At 39.9% G+C, this 16,197-nt stretch overlaps 1 protein-coding gene across 1 annotated transcript in view; it reads left to right on the plus strand.

The window, feature by feature from the left end:
• LOC121383083 (epidermal growth factor-like protein 7) overlaps positions 1 to 14,587 on the plus strand; it is a 75,998-nt gene extending 61,411 nt beyond the window's left edge. Inside the window, exons 5-8 of the mRNA XM_041512855.1 lie at positions 3,014 to 3,133; positions 4,396 to 4,484; positions 8,529 to 8,757; positions 13,184 to 14,587. Coding sequence (XP_041368789.1) covers positions 3,014 to 3,133; positions 4,396 to 4,484; positions 8,529 to 8,757; positions 13,184 to 13,248 — 503 coding nt within the window. The 3' untranslated portion in view covers positions 13,249 to 14,587. The remainder of the gene's footprint in view (positions 1 to 3,013; positions 3,134 to 4,395; positions 4,485 to 8,528; positions 8,758 to 13,183) is intronic.
• The last annotated feature ends 1,610 nt before the right edge of the window (positions 14,588 to 16,197 follow it).

Raw genomic sequence — 16,197 nt, forward strand, 5'->3', positions numbered from 1 at the left:
TATGTTATCAGTTGCGACTGTCTTTAAAATATTAGCAGTTATATAAGAACAAAAACAAACAAAAATCTAAGTCAGTTTTCTTCCTGTCTGTTCGAAATATCAGCGAACAGAAATACAGCTGGATGAGCGTTTATCTTTTTATTTTGCACCACTGGAGTAGCCTGGATTTTATATTGGGGGAGGGCAACCCACACTATGTATGTATGTATGTATTGTATGTATTGTATGTATGTATGATTTTATGAATTTTAAACAGTAAACAAAAACAAAATAAAATAAACAAACAAAAACCCGTTCGTGTGTGTGTGTGTGTGTTTTTGTGTGTGTGTGTGTGTGTGTGTGTGTGTGTGTGTGTGTGTGTGTGTGAGAGAGGGGGCATGGACCCCCTGTCACCCTCGCTACGCCACTGCACACGTTTGCCTTGAAGAATGAATAGCGAGGTACTCTAAACGTACTTACTTAATACAGGCCTCGGTGGTGTAGTGGTTAACCAATCGGACTTATGGCTAGTAGGTACCAGAGCGAGTTTAACGACTCAGTGGGTAGGTGTAAGACAAAATAGCCGAAATGTCTGCCCAGGAGAGCGTGCTTCAATCTTAATTGGATATAAGCACGAAAATAATTATAAATGAATGAATTAAAACTCTGCAACAGACATACAGTAAATCATTGAATAGAGGCCTGCCTTGAATAGAAGTCTGCTTCGATTAGAGGCCAAGTCAGTATCAGAGCATCACGACACCAATAGAGGCCTGCCTTACATAAAGGCCTGTTTCTGCTACTGTAGCTTGTCAGGTTAATGGACACATTATACTCCTCACTCCCGTTGCCTGACGTCAAAAGCAAATAAAAAACATAGTGAGAATAATAGGAAAGAAGACGCTAGGTGTGCAAGCCTACATTAGATGTTACAACAAGGCTATGTTAGAAAAATTTGCATTAAAAAAACAAGAAGCCTTCCTTGTATAGAGACTACCTTGAAAACAGGCCGGGTCTTGGAGCGACGCAATAAATTAATAGAAGCCTGGGTATCTATTAAAGGATTTACGTGTGTGTGTGTGTGTGTGTGTGTGTGTGTGTGTGTGTGTGTGTGTGTGTGTGTGTATGTATGTATACACACACACACACACACACACACACATATATATATCGGGTGGCCCCCAAAAAGAATCATAACTATACTGAATATGGGATTATTTAAAAAGTATGGGGACTGTAACATTTCACACGCATTTCTATATGAATATGTGCCACCTTCAGTGACACTTCAGGACCATATATCAAATGTTGTTAAATTAGCAACATTATACAAAATTGAAAGTTAAAATCCCCAAAAGAATGCGACGCCAAAAGCAAAATGGTTCCCAAAAAATAATAACCCAACTGAATATGGAATTTTCTAAAAAATATATTGACTGTAATTTGAATATTAGTTTGTTTTATTTAACGACACCGCTAGAGCACATTGGTTTATTTATCATCGGCTATTTTAATATTTCACATTCATCACTACATGTATATGGACATATACCCATGTGACTATAGGTGAAATAGTATTAAAATAACAACAGATTCAAAATTGTAAGTAAGAACAATGCGACTCCAAAAGCTAAGTAAAATTTATCTACTTCTGTTTACTTGAGTTCACTCCCCGTAAATACTACCGTACAAAGGTAGATAAAATTCCACTAAGCTTAAGGAAATACAAATAAAGTCCACTGAAACTCTAAGCTTAAGGAAATACCTATATTCCTGATGTCATTTTGTTTTATCGTTTGTTACCCATCCTATAACCACTATGGGCCGGTTTTTCATGAGTGGGTTAGGTTTAACACTAGGGTATTGGATAGCCCAAGGCTAATAGGCTATGAGCCAAAAGTTTGGCCATCGGCATCATATCAGGGGAATAAGGCTCATAGTGATTTTTGACAAGGTATATACCCCTAGAGTTAAAAAAATATGTGATAGCATTGGAACGGTGGTGACTTTTAGTATGTTATCACCCTTTGTATAAGCCTACCCTAAAATAAACCAAAGAAACACATTATTTCATTTTTATAAATGGAATGACAAAAATATTTATTTAATGTATTGTTAAAATAGCAACAGATTCAAAATTGTAAGTAAAAATAATGTGACGCCAAAAGCAAAAAGTAAAATTTTATCTAATTCTGTTTACTTGAACAGGTGGTGGTTCGATTTTGTTTTCATGAAGAAATCGATTTTCTGATTTCTTCCAAGGTGATTTCTTTCCAGGACTTTCTTATTTTGACCTTTAATTCATTCTCCTTTAGTTCACTGCCCGTAAATACTACCGTGCCTTTAACAAAGGTAGGTACAATTCCACTAAGCTTTTTGGGGTCTCATGTTATTTTTAAATTTACCAGTTTTAATATATTGCCATTTTAACAATATTTGACCAATGGACCTACAATTTTCACAGAACATGGCAAACATCCATGTTGTAATGACTGTGAAATATTAAAATTACTGTCCTCATACACTTTAGTCAATTCCATATTCGTTTTTTGGGGGCCACATGATATGCATGGAATACCGTTTGTGCCCTCATTTTAAGTTGCATCCGCTCCATAAAAAAACAACTATACACCTGAGCTTGAAAGACTTACGTTGAGATTTGAAAGGCATATTGTCGCAGACCAATGACCTATTAAAGTCATATTGTCACAGACCACTGACCTATTTAAAAGTCTAACAAAGTATTACCTGTCCCTAAATGTACTTTATTCAGCCATCTTCATAACCACCATATTTTATTTATTAATGATATTTTATAAAAATAATTGAATTATGGCAATGGTTCATAATTCAAAAACTAAAATTGCCGAGAGGGTTGACTTGAATTTTACTCCATCATGGTTCAGTTAAGGTGATGCGATAGCTAGATTTGGTTTCCAACAATTAATGTAATTTTTATTTATTATCCATTTTTAGAGAAATAAAGGTCCTAAAATCTGTGGCAGTATGCCTTTAAAAAACACTTTATTTTCAGATATAAACGAATGTGCGGGAGAAAACAACTGTCAGCAAGTTTGTAAGAACCTGCAAGGGAAGTACGAGTGTGACTGCCATGATGGTTTCACTCTCGCTGACGACAAGGTGGCTTGCAAGTGTGAGTATTCCATATAGTTACTGAGGTGTTCATCTTATCAATGGACCTGGGATCAATCCCACTCAACTGACTTTCTACAATCTAGAGTATTTCATGTCCAAGCCATATGTCCACTACTGACCATGCATTAATAGGGTAGTTGACCTACGGCGGTCAGTGGTGTGTCTGCCAGACATGTCTGTGTATATAGTATATCATTTGCTGTGTATTGGAAAGAGGAGTTAATGGAAGGAAGGACATGTTTTATTTAACGATGCACTCACGGCTTATTTGTGGTTATTTGGCGTCGGACATATGGTTAAGGACCACACAGATATTGAGAGAGGAAACCCGCTGTCGCCATTTCATGGGCTACTTTTTCCGATTAGCAGCAAGGGATCTTTTATATGCACCATCCCATAGACAGGATAACACATACCACGGCCTTTAATGTACCAGTCGTGGTGCACTCGCTGGACCGACAAATAGCCCAGTGGGGAAGAGTCAGCACTAAGAGAGCCTTCGCGTGTGACTTGTAAATAAGATCTAAAGGAAATCAAGGAATGGTGCGTCACTGGAAGAAAATAAAAGCAGACAATCTGGTCTAAATGGTCAATTATTTAGAATATGTTTGATACTGATATTTTAATTAATGTGTTCGTTTGGAAGATCCACTCACCAATTAACACCAGACCTTGGTTTTTAAGGTGCGCGGGTGCGATTGCGCTCGTACAGCGCACGTAATTTCAATCTAACAAGTGTTAAAAACAGCGCACGTTACACTCGACAAACGGCACACATAAAATACATTTGTATATTTATTTTCACTATTTATAAAGATCAACAGTTTTCATAACTCTTTTAGCTGATAGGAAGGTGTTTTATTAAAACAATAAAAACATGGCAGTGACTTCCATGCAGTCGTTTAACTCGTACTACTTTTTACAAATCGGGAAATACTGGTTTAATAGACATTTTTGTAAATGTACCAGTCAAAATCCAATCGGAGCTACACTGCCGATTTTATTTGCTTTGGACAGTGGAATTTTCACTCGCCTTAGCATATTGAGGTGTGTGATTTTAAACTCGCCTGGATTTTTCAAAATCCAAGGACTGTAACACGGTGCGCTTTCGGACATCCACGAATGTGTTAGCTGATTAATATTATTTTATTTTTTATTTTCGTTTTATTTCTCTATATCAGTCATTACTTAAATTGTCTGAAATTGCATTGTAAAATTTGTGAATGTGTTATTTAATTATTGCATTATTGTGTGTTTTAGTGTGTATATCGTGTGTTCCTGAATATAGAGAGATGAAAGACACCATCACACATCTAATGAAGAAAGTGATCGTGTTAGAAGAAGAAAAGGTATGTGTTTAGTTTTTTAAACGGAGAAATGAAACCCACAAACACACACCTAATGCTGAGAAAAAAATCCTATTTCAAAATTATGTTTTGATTTTCCATATTAAGAAATGTGATCACAAACTAAAATACCCATTAAGAAGCAATGCCAGCCTAACATTAAATAGTTTAATTTGCTAATGAGAAATATAGACAGACAGACAGAGAGAGAGAGAGAGAGAGAGAGAGAGAGAGAGAGAGAGAGAGAGAGAGAGAGAGAGAGAGAGAGAGAGAGAGAGAGAGAGAGAAGGAGAGATAGAGAACCAGCCAGCCAGTCAGGGGAGACCGAGGGAGGGAGAGAAACACGCCGCACACATACATAGAAGAGAGAGAGAGAGAGAGAGAGAGAGAGAGAGAGAGAGAGAGAGAGAGAGAGAGAGAGAGAGAGAGAGAGAGATCCAAACGTCAATCACTATATATATTGGCAAGATATGATGAGTAGAACGATTCAATACTTTCTGTCACTGACCTAAAATATAGCTACTTGGCATTTAAAAAAAGAAAAAAGAAATAAATTGTTATTTTTTAAGAACTATTTTGTTTTGGTGTATCCATATTGTAGGCGACAAGGCATTCAACACGCGTGGACCTAATACTGTGGGAAACTGACATTATGAAATAAAACGGTCCATTTCAATAATTTTGTGTCGTATTAAGCAGCATTGTAGGATTAATAAAATAACCGGCTACTCTCGGCTTTATCATGCTCAGACCGGTCTCGGTGGCGTTGTGGTTAGGACATCGGTCTTTAGACTGGTAGGTACTGGGTTCGTATCCCAGTCGAGGCATGGGATTTTTAATCCAGATACCGACTCCAAACCCTGAGTGAGTACTCCGCAAGGCTCAATGGGTAGGTGTAAACCACTTGCACCGACCAGTGATCCATAACTGGTTCAACAAAGGCCATGATTTGTGCTATCCTGCCTGTGGGAAGCGCAAATAAAAGATGCCTTGCTGCCTGTCGTAAAAGAGTAGCCTATGTGGCGACAGAGGGTTTCCTCTAAAAAAAAACCAGTGTCAGAATGATCATATATTTGACGTTCAATAGTCGATGATAAGATAAAAAAAAACAATGTGCTCTAGTGGCGTCGTTAAATAAAACAAACTTTTTTTTTATCATGCTCATGTCGAATGGCGGAAGAGAAATGGCCTCGCGACATTCGCTATTGTTACCTCTGCAGGATAAAGCAGATATCTTAAGACAACAACCAGTTATTCTCTATGTATTAGTTTTAAATACATACTGTTAGTATTGTCACCTACGGCAATTTGATTTGGAGGTATACACCCTTTAGAAGCACTGTCCCAGATAAAAAAAAAGCGCGGTCACTGATGGGGAAACGCACTAGATTCGTCTAGGGCGATCGACCCCTGGTCACCAACGTGTTGCTTCCCCAGCTGGTGTGTGTGTATTTCACCAGTAAGACGCAGATGTTGTAATCAACAAATGCAGTGAAAATTAATATTCACGGTTTGTGTAAAGTGACATGTCGGAAAAACCTATATACCTGAGGTCATTCTGTTGTTATCGTCTGTTGCCCATCGTATAACCACTAGGGGCCGATGTTTTAGAGAGTGGGTTAGGTTAACAGTAGGCTATTGGCTGGAGGCATATCACATGTTTGGGTTATACACATGTTACGAAAACCACAGGTTTTGCATGGACTACCGAATGGTGATCCTCATCGGTCGGAAGATGTGTAAACGAGCGCAATCATACACACACACACACACAAACAAAAAACAAAAAAAGAGAGAAAAAAAAGAAGCAAAACCCAACAACATTCGAGGATCGACCAGTCTTGATGGACTAGAGTCTCTCTCTCTCTCTCTCTCCCCCCCCCCCCCCCCCCCCACACACACACACACTTGCTGGTTTACCGTAGTGGCGTCAGTGAATGTCCTTTCTTTAGAATAAAATCAATAACGGTTTTGGGCCTCAAATTGGGGGCATATACCCCGCTCTCTCCCTTTCCCTGTTCTGTTTTTGTGGTATAACCACATTTTTGGGTTTTATGTATAGTGGAAAGGGAAAAGTTTTTTTTTGGGTCTAACATCGTATTTAAGGGAACTGAATTGTTATCTTTGGATAGTCTCAAATGCGATTTCCTAACATTAGAAGAAAAAAGGTGTGTACGACAAAAAGGTAATTTTTATGCCAATATGAACTGAACAACAAAACCGTAATACGTAACCAGGGGCCTAATTCACAAAGGTCTCTTAGGCTCTGCTAGACAACAAAGCACCCTCTTTACAAGTCTTTCAGCATTACACTGCGAGATCGCAAAGTTGCGAGAGTTTAATGAATTAGGCCCCAGGGCCGCATCTCAGCAGAATGCAGAGTAGTGACTGATACCAAAAGATAAAACAACTAGAATAAAAAAAAATCCAGTCTGATCAAAATAAAACTATCGAAGTCAGAATCGTTGTTGCAAACAAAGCCGAAGGGACATTAAGTGACAGACCCTAGTTTTTAAACACTACGACGTATTTGTCACTATTAAAGCCGTTTTTGATCATTTAAATTAGAAGTACTTATATTTTATTATTTAGAATATTAATTTTCGTACACCTGACGTGATTCTGGTCATCCAGGTTTTTCAATACTCCAAAGTGCATTTTTCATAATTCTAAACATTCATGTTCGTCTGAGAAGCAATGGTTATCGAGACAATGGTTATCGAGAGACAAGCTCTAATTATTTTTACACAATACTTGCCCGTTTAAACATTATAGACTTAGCTTGTCTCTGTTAAATCTTATGCAAATGTGTGTTGCAGGTTTGTAGATTAACTAAACTGAGTGTCCATTTTCACGGGCTGACACTAGGGTCTGCACTTTTAAAGTTTAAAGTAGAACTTGGAGCATGGGGCTGGGGTCTAGACTGTGGCGAGCGAAGATTAAAGTAGAACTTGGAGCATGGGGCTGGGGTCTAGACTGTGGCGAGCGAAGATTAAAGTAGAACTTGAAGCATGGGGCTGGGGTCTAGACTGTGGCGAGCGAAGATTAAAGTAGAACTTGGAGCATGGGGCTGGGGTCTAGACTGTGGCGAGCGAAGATTAAAGTAGAACTTGGAGCATGGGGCTGGGGTCTAGACTGTGGCGAGCGAAGATTAAAGTAGAACTTGGAGCATGGGGCTGGGGTCTAGACTGTGGCGAGCGAAGATTAAAGTAGAACTTGGAGCATGGGGCTGGGGTCTAGACTGTGGCGAGCGAAGATTAAAGTAGAACTTGGAGCATGGGGCTGGGGTCTAGACTGTGGCGAGCGAAGATTAAAGTAGAACTTGGAGCATGGGGCTGGGGTCTAGACTGTGGCGAGCGAAGATTAAAGTAGAACTTGGAGCATGGGGCTGGGGTCTAGACTGTGGCGAGCGAAGATTAAAGTAGAACTTGGAGCATGGGGCTGGGGTCTAGACTGTGGCGAGCGAAGATTAAAGTAGAACTTGGAGCATGGGGCTGGGGTCTAGACTGTCGAAGATTAAGAGAACTTGGAGCATGGGGCTGGGGTCTAGACTGTGGCGAGCAAAATGTATGTGAATATGGGGTCTAGACTTTTCAATTTGGGGCTGGGGTCTAGACTGTGGCGAGAAGATTAAAGTAGAACTTGGAGCATGGGGCTGGGGTCTAGACTTGCGAGCGAACATTATAAGGTGGTCGAGACTCAATTTGCACACGTACACGCGACTCATTTTATTAGGCACTCATTGACTATTCGGTACTTCACAATAATAATATCAGACATCCTGGTATATGCTGTCCTGTCTGGGATAATGCATATTAAATTAGACAACCAATTTGAACTATAGTGTTTTCCTTCATTTTAATTTTTTTTTTTTTATGTCTCTAAGTGCGATTCAAGCACGCTGTCCTGGGTATGCAGCTCAGCTATCTGAATTGTCAGTGCAGGCCAATGGTGATTAGTAAGAAAGAATTCGGTGTAGTGGCTTACACATAAAACAAATATTCCTTTCCTTGTCACATTGTTTTATTATTATTATTTATACAATAGGATTTTCTGAAGGGTAACATGTCGTACCTAGCTGATCATTATGCTGAAGCCATGGTAACCATGCACGAGATAAAGGAAGCCACAGCGACAACAGAACGGAAATCCACGTCATACCCTGACTCCAACTCCGACTCCTTCCCGTACGTGGCTAATCCAGCCATGATACCGCTGGACAGGATTGCCTCCCTTAGTGAACAGATAGCTATGTTGGAAGAACGCCTCGAAGTGTGTAAGTATACCTCAAATAATATTCATTCTGCTGAAACCAAAGTTTTTAATTCGTATGTTTTCTGAAAACATTTTCAAGTATCTTCACTCTGGGAGGTCTCGATCCCTAAAATATCTAACGGTGAAATTTATTATAAAATATCAACTTTTTGTTAAAGGGACATTCCTGAATTTGTTGCATTGTCAGATGTTTCCTACTAATAAAATATTTCTACGATTAAACTTACATATTAAATATATTTTTCTGGTTTAGAATATCAGTGTCTGTATATTCAATGTGTTTCTGGTCGTCTTAATATTTGTAAGAAGACCAAACTGGATTTCGTCTTCAAATAATTTCGTACGTACGAAAAAATATATTTTAGGAAATAAAACGAAATTTAACCCAGTACAAATATTAGAACGATCAGAAACATGTTTAATATACAGCCACTAATATTTTATGCAGGAAAATATATTTGATCTTTAATTACAATCGTTAAAAAGTCTCTGTTAGTCGATAACATCTTAAACATTGCAGCAAACTCAGGAATATTAAATATATTTTTTCTGGTTTAGAATATCAGTGTCTGTATATTCAATGTGTTTCTGGTCGTCTTAATATTTGTAAGAAGCCCAAACTGGATTTTGTCTTCAAATAATTTCGTACGTACGACAAAAATTATATTTGTGGAAATAAAATGAATTTTAGCCTAGTACAAATATTAGAACCAGCGACTAAAATATTCTTCAGAAAAATATGTTTGATATGTAATTACAATCGTTAAAAAGTCTCTGTTAGTCGATACCATGTTAAAAATTACAGCAAACTCAGGAATGTCCCTTTAAAACGTTACCAATAGAAATAAAAGGAAGGAAGGACTTAAACAACCCCTTTCGTGCATTTAAGTATTCTAATGCATTTTAAACGCACGTGTATAACTTAGTGATCTTCATTATATGCGTATAATATAAACGTGCTTCGAAATTTGGTTACTAAATTATACACGGCTGTTTTGGATAGTTACACACGCGGTTAAAGGATAAACACCTTTCGTAAATTCGGCCAGTTTGATCTCTTGAGTTTTGTGACTCAGTGAAATGCAGTAAGTTGCTGGATCTATGCTCCTTGGCGGACATATCGAGTTTTCACGTTCCACTGAGTGCTGCATAACTGTTCGTGGTGTGTGCTGTCTTGTATCTGGGGAAAAGAATGTAACAAAAGTGCAATTCCCCAATGACTGACGTATCATTTTTTTTGGCAATTTGTTTTTATTTCAAATATGTGTATTTTTTTGTTCACTGTTCAATTCATGCATTTCTTGCAAGCTACATATTTGAAATTTAAATATTGGGATAAAATTAAACGGCAGTCACCGTGGAATTGTACCGATCCCTTGCTGCTATTAAACGGGCAGTCACCGTGGAATTGTACCGATCCCTTGCTGCTATTAAACGGGCAGTCACCGTGGAATTGTACCGATCCCTTGCTGCTATTAAACGGCAGTCACCGTGGAATTGTACCGATCCCTTGCTGCTATTAAACGGCAGTCACCGTGGAATTGTACCGATCCCTTGCTGCTATTAAACGGCAGTCACCGTGGAATTGTACCGATCCCTTGCTGCTATTAAACGGGCAGTCACCGTGGAATTGTACCGATCCCTTGCTGCTATTAAACGGGCAGTCACCGTGGAATTGTACCGATCCCTTGCTGCTATTAAACGGCAGTCACCGTGGAATTGTACCGATCCCTTGCTGCTATTAAACGGGCAGTCACCGTGGAATTGTACCGATCGTGGAATTGTACCGATCCCTTGCTGCTATTAAACGTGGGTACCAGTCACCGTCACCGTGGAATTGTACCGATCCCTTGCTGCTATTAAACGGCAGTCACCGTGGAATTGTACCGATCCCTTGCTGCTATTAAACGGGCAGTCACCGTGGAATTGTACCGATCCCTTGCTGCTATTAAACGGCAGTCACCGTGGAATTGTACCGATCCCTTGCTGCTATTAAACGGGCAGTCACCGTGGAATTGTACCGATCACTTGCTTCTATTAAACGGACAGTCACCGTGGAATTGTACCGATCCCTTGCTGCTATTAAACGGCAGTCACCGTGGAATTGTACCGATCCCTTGCTGCTATTAAACGGGCAGTCACCGTGGAATTGTACCGATCCCTTGCTGCTATTAAACGGCAGACACCGTGGAATTGTACCGATCCCTTGCTGCTATTAAACGGGCAGTCACCGTGGAATTGTACCGATCACTTGCTTCTATTAAACGGACAGTCACCGTGGAATTGTACCGATCCCTTGCTGCTATTAAACGGCAGTCACCGTGGAATTGTACCGATCCCTTGCTGCTATTAAACGGGCAGTCACCGTGGAATTGTACCGATCCCTTGCTGCTATTAAACGGCAGTCACCGTGGAATTGTACCGATCCCTTGCTGCTATTAAACGGGCAGTCACCGTGGACTTGTACCGATCCCTTGCTGCTATTAAACGGCAGTCACCGTGGAATTGTACCGATCCCTTGCTGCTATTAAACGGGCAGTCACCGTGGAATTGTACCGATCCCTTGCTGCTGCTACTAAACGGGCAGTCACCGTGGAATTGTACCGATCCCTTGCTGCTATTAAACGGCAGTCACCGTGGAATTGTACCGATCCCTTGCTGCTATTAAACGGGCAGTCACCGTGGAATTGTACCGATCCCTTGCTGCTATTAAACGGCAGTCACCGTGGAATTGTACCGATCCCTTGCTGCTATTAAACGGGCAGTCACCGTGGAATTGTACCGATCACTTGCTTCTATTAAACGGACAGTCACCGTGGAATTGTACCGATCCCTTGCTGCTATTAAACGGCAGTCACCGTGGAATTGTACCGATCCCTTGCTGCTATTAAACGGGCAGTCACCGTGGAATTGTACCGATCCCTTGCTGCTATTAAACGGCAGACACCGTGGAATTGTACCGATCCCTTGCTGCTATTAAACGGGCAGTCACCGTGGAATTGTACCGATCACTTGCTTCTATTAAACGGACAGTCACCGTGGAATTGTACCGATCCCTTGCTGCTATTAAACGGCAGTCACCGTGGAATTGTACCGATCCCTTGCTGCTATTAAACGGGCAGTCACCGTGGAATTGTACCGATCCCTTGCTGCTATTAAACGGACAGTCACCGTGGAATTGTACCGATCCCTTGCTGCTATTAAACGGGCAGTCACCGTGGAATTGTACCGATCCCTTGCTGCTATTAAACGGGCAGTCACCGTGGAATTGTACCGATCCCTTGCTGCTATTAAACGGGCAGTCACCGTGGAATTGTACCGATCCCTTGCTGCTATTAAACGGGCAGTCACCGTGGAATTGTACCGATCACTTGCTGCTATTAAATGGGCAGTCACCGTGGAATTGTACCGATCACTTGCTTCTATTAAACGGGCAGTCACCGTGGAATTGTACCGATCCCTTGCTGCTATTAAACGGCAGTCACCGTGGAATTGTACCGATCCCTTGCTGCTATTAAACGGGCAGTCACCGTGGAATTGTACCGATCCCTTGCTGCTATTAAACGGGCAGTCACCGTGGAATTGTACCGATCCCTTGCTGCTATTAAACGGCAGTCACCGTGGAATTGTACCGATCCCTTGCTGCTATTAAACGGCAGTCACCGTGGAATTGTACCGATCCCTTGCTGCTATTAAACGGGAAGTCACCGTGGAATTGTACCGATCCCTTGCTGCTATTGGAGCGGGACGTAGCCCAGTGGTAAAGCGCTCGCCTAATGCACGGTCGGTCTAGAATCGATCCATTTTAACCATTCCTCGTTCCAGCCAGTGCACCACGACTGGTATATCAAAGGGCGTGGTATGTGCTATCCTATCTGTAGGATGGTGCATATGCTACTAATTGGAATACTGTGACGGGTTCCCTCTCTAAGACTACATTTCAGAATTACCAAATGTTTGACATCCAATAGCCGATGATTAATAAACCAATGTGTTCTAGAGTTGTCGTTAAACAAAACAACTTTAATCTTGCTACAACTAGGTTGTAGTAGTAGATATGGCACCAACGGGTTTGTTCTTATGCTAGGCTCAATCTACCAGCTGTCACGACGGAGTTGGCCAATTCGACAACTGCATTGTAATTTTCCCCACTCCCAACTTACGACTGGTTCGCACAGATTAACAACTAATCGGCCGTAGGTTTGGTATACGACAAAAATCGAGTTGTAAGAGTGCTCAGAATAACATCTGACAGTCGTAGATGTCGTACGATCGGCGAGTTGGCCAACTCCGTCGTGACAGTTGGTAATCTGAAACCTAGCATAAATTATACAAAATATGTTGCAATAAGTATATATCACACATCAAACAGATATATATATATATATATGTGTGCAAATGTTTCTTCCTTTCCTTCTCTCGTTTAGGTACATGTAAGGAATATTATGAACCTAAAGGAAGGAGCAAAAGAAAAAGGCGAATTAATTACTGAACTATCTCCTACTGCTGTTAGATCATCAAGAACACTGGGATACAGTTCCCTCGCGGAGTTTACTTCATGGCAGCATACAGAACTGAAAATAAACACAGACATCTTCATGATCACGAACCGGATACATTTGGGAATACCTTGACATTTATACTCTCGGCATCAGAAAACAAAAGAAGGTTCATGGATAAAGATAGTTTTGTGTTGAGAATCGGTTGGAATTTCATCACCGATCATCGATTATAATCGGTTGGTACCAACCGATCAACTTTCGATTATACAATCGGTTAGAATTATATGAATATTAGAAGGAGTTGAATTATAAGGATTATGCACCTTTTGTCGTGTTCACCTTACAAATGACTAATTTTGCCTTTAATAACTATTTAATATCTTTTTTTTCCATAAGGTATTCATAAAAACAAACCCAGTCCCCAGCATATTTACATCAGTTCTATAATCTAAACTTACAGTTAATATATTCCCACACAATCGATTATGGATTTTTATAATCGATCATCAGATCGGTAGAGCGACACCGATAAATATCGTTTTTTATCGATCATTGGAACATCACTTGGAAACCCTTTTAATCGCCAGGTTGCATGCCTCGAATATCCTAGGAATCTTCAAGCGAAAGGACTTTTCGATTTTTAAAAATCTCGAAAACCCTTTCTGCAATATTTTACGATGGAAACCATGTTTGTAGATCATTTGCCACGATCAATGATGTGTATGTGTATTTCGAAATGTATTGCCTAAAATACCTGATGTGTCTTGTTATGCAGTTTGTTTATCCAGCGTAGACGCGATGTTAATGGATAACGTATCCTGTTAGACCAAGGAGAAAGAGGAGTGTCTCTAACGTTTACTCTGAAAGGTGGATGCCGTCTTGTGATGCATCATACCAGGACAACTTGGTCAACTATGACGATGTCCGTTTCAAACAAGGTTATCTCGAATACCTGCGATATTACATACATAATTTATATGCATACTGAGACATTTTCATATATAGACTAAATGCATATGTGAAATTTCCATATTTGGAATACCTCAACACATAGATCTAGGGCCGGATGTTTGAAGATGGTGGCGATGGTTTTCTCGACATGTCTATGTATCGACCTGTCGTATGTCTAATAACCATGTTTGTATATAAACGTAGTTCATTTATGGTATTAAAATGAAACAGACGTCAGCCATTTGTCATAAAGGTTGACCAAATACGGCTGTAGTGAATAAGGATACGAGTACACAATGGTAAGTAGTGGTTTAGTGGTGTATTCATGTTGCTTAGACTAAGAAACTGTATGTTTATGAATAAACTAGTTGATATGTGGACTCTTCGAGGGTCAGTCATCCTAAGGCTGAAGTAAAATGGACGTACATCCTAAAGAGTGGCACTCCCATAAACGAAGCATCTGGCAGTAATTCACCGGAACATGCTGACAACACCTCTTCTAAACGTCCTTTGGATTGCCTAGACATGCTATCTTGAATGTGCTAAATGCACTGTCTTCCTGTGCTATAGTATACAAACAACGTCTAATAGCACAAGTTTAAATCAATGCTACTTGCATCTTGTTACCCCCCTGTCTGGATTACACACCCGTCTTCATAGCCATGGCTATAATCTTCCATTGTTGAGACGTTTTACTGAGGTAATGTCTCCATAAGCCCAACTGTCCATCACTCCTGTTAGCGGCTTTAGTGGTAACCTTTTTGTCTTCACGAACCATTTTGTTTCTTTTCTTTTTAAGGTTTTAGTCTCGAATATGGTATAAATGTCTACAGGCGCGTGTGCAAGAATGTATGCAGGGCGGAGTACCGATGGTCTCTAGACTGTAGAAAGCTACGGGTTTTTTTTTCTTTGGGGTGTGTGTGGGCAAATATAATAATAAAAACAAATTCGCTTGGAGCAGGAGGTTTCGACCCTTGCTACCTTGCACACGCACTTGCAATGCTGGTGATATTTAATATATAACGCCACAAAGTTTATATGCACAAGATACAGTCTACTGCACAGATTCAAAACGTATTTCACAGTCAATGGTTTAAACGTGTCGGCTATCGAGTAGTGCACACTGAGCTGGAGATGCCAGATTCACATGGTGTTTTGACAGTTCATGATTTTAACGTGCTGCTGTTATTGGGTTACTTTGACAGCGGTAACCCGTCACCACAACATAAGCGCTTCTTACCAATTAGCAGAAATTAACTGTGGTATGTGCATTGTCTGACGGCGTCTATACCATGTTTTACAGACTTTGATACATGAATCGATTTTCTAATTTCATGGTCTCTAAAATGCCAGTTCTGTATTTCAGTCTGACCCACCTAGATCATTCCTTGGACTTGGTACCGTTTTCTCGTAATAATAGATAGCATATTGGTAAACTGTTAAAATTGTTTTCTTGGACCACGGTATTTTAAAGGCGCAGAACCTAGTTTCAACTCGTAAAATGGACACTAAATTTAGTTAATGTACAAAGCTGCAAAACATTTGGATAAAGTTACAACAGAGTGAAAGATGAGTCTGTGACTTTAAAACCGGAAAATATCGTAAAAAAATTAGACTAGAACTCGAATCAATAACCTCTACTCACACGCACGTGCGTTTAAACAAATATGATAAATGTATTTTGTGATATTAGAAACAACAGGATGACCAGAAGCACTTCGGTTGTACAGAAATGGATAATCTAAACAATAAAATAGAAGTAATGTTTGATTTCAGTGATGATAAACGGCTCTAATAGTGAAAATATGCTCTAGTGTTTAAAAACGAGGGTATGTCCCTTTAATTGTGAAAGCGTATTACCTATGTAATTGTGCAGCTTATATATAATAATAATATATATAAGACAAATGGAGTTGTTTAATTGTTTCATCATATATTATAGTCAGACCTCGTTACAACGACCGTGGTTACACCACCCGACCATAAAT

The sequence above is a fragment of the Gigantopelta aegis genome, chromosome 10 (assembly GCF_016097555.1).
Source record: "Gigantopelta aegis isolate Gae_Host chromosome 10, Gae_host_genome, whole genome shotgun sequence".
Classification (NCBI taxonomy): Eukaryota; Metazoa; Mollusca; class Gastropoda; order Neomphalida; family Peltospiridae; genus Gigantopelta; species Gigantopelta aegis.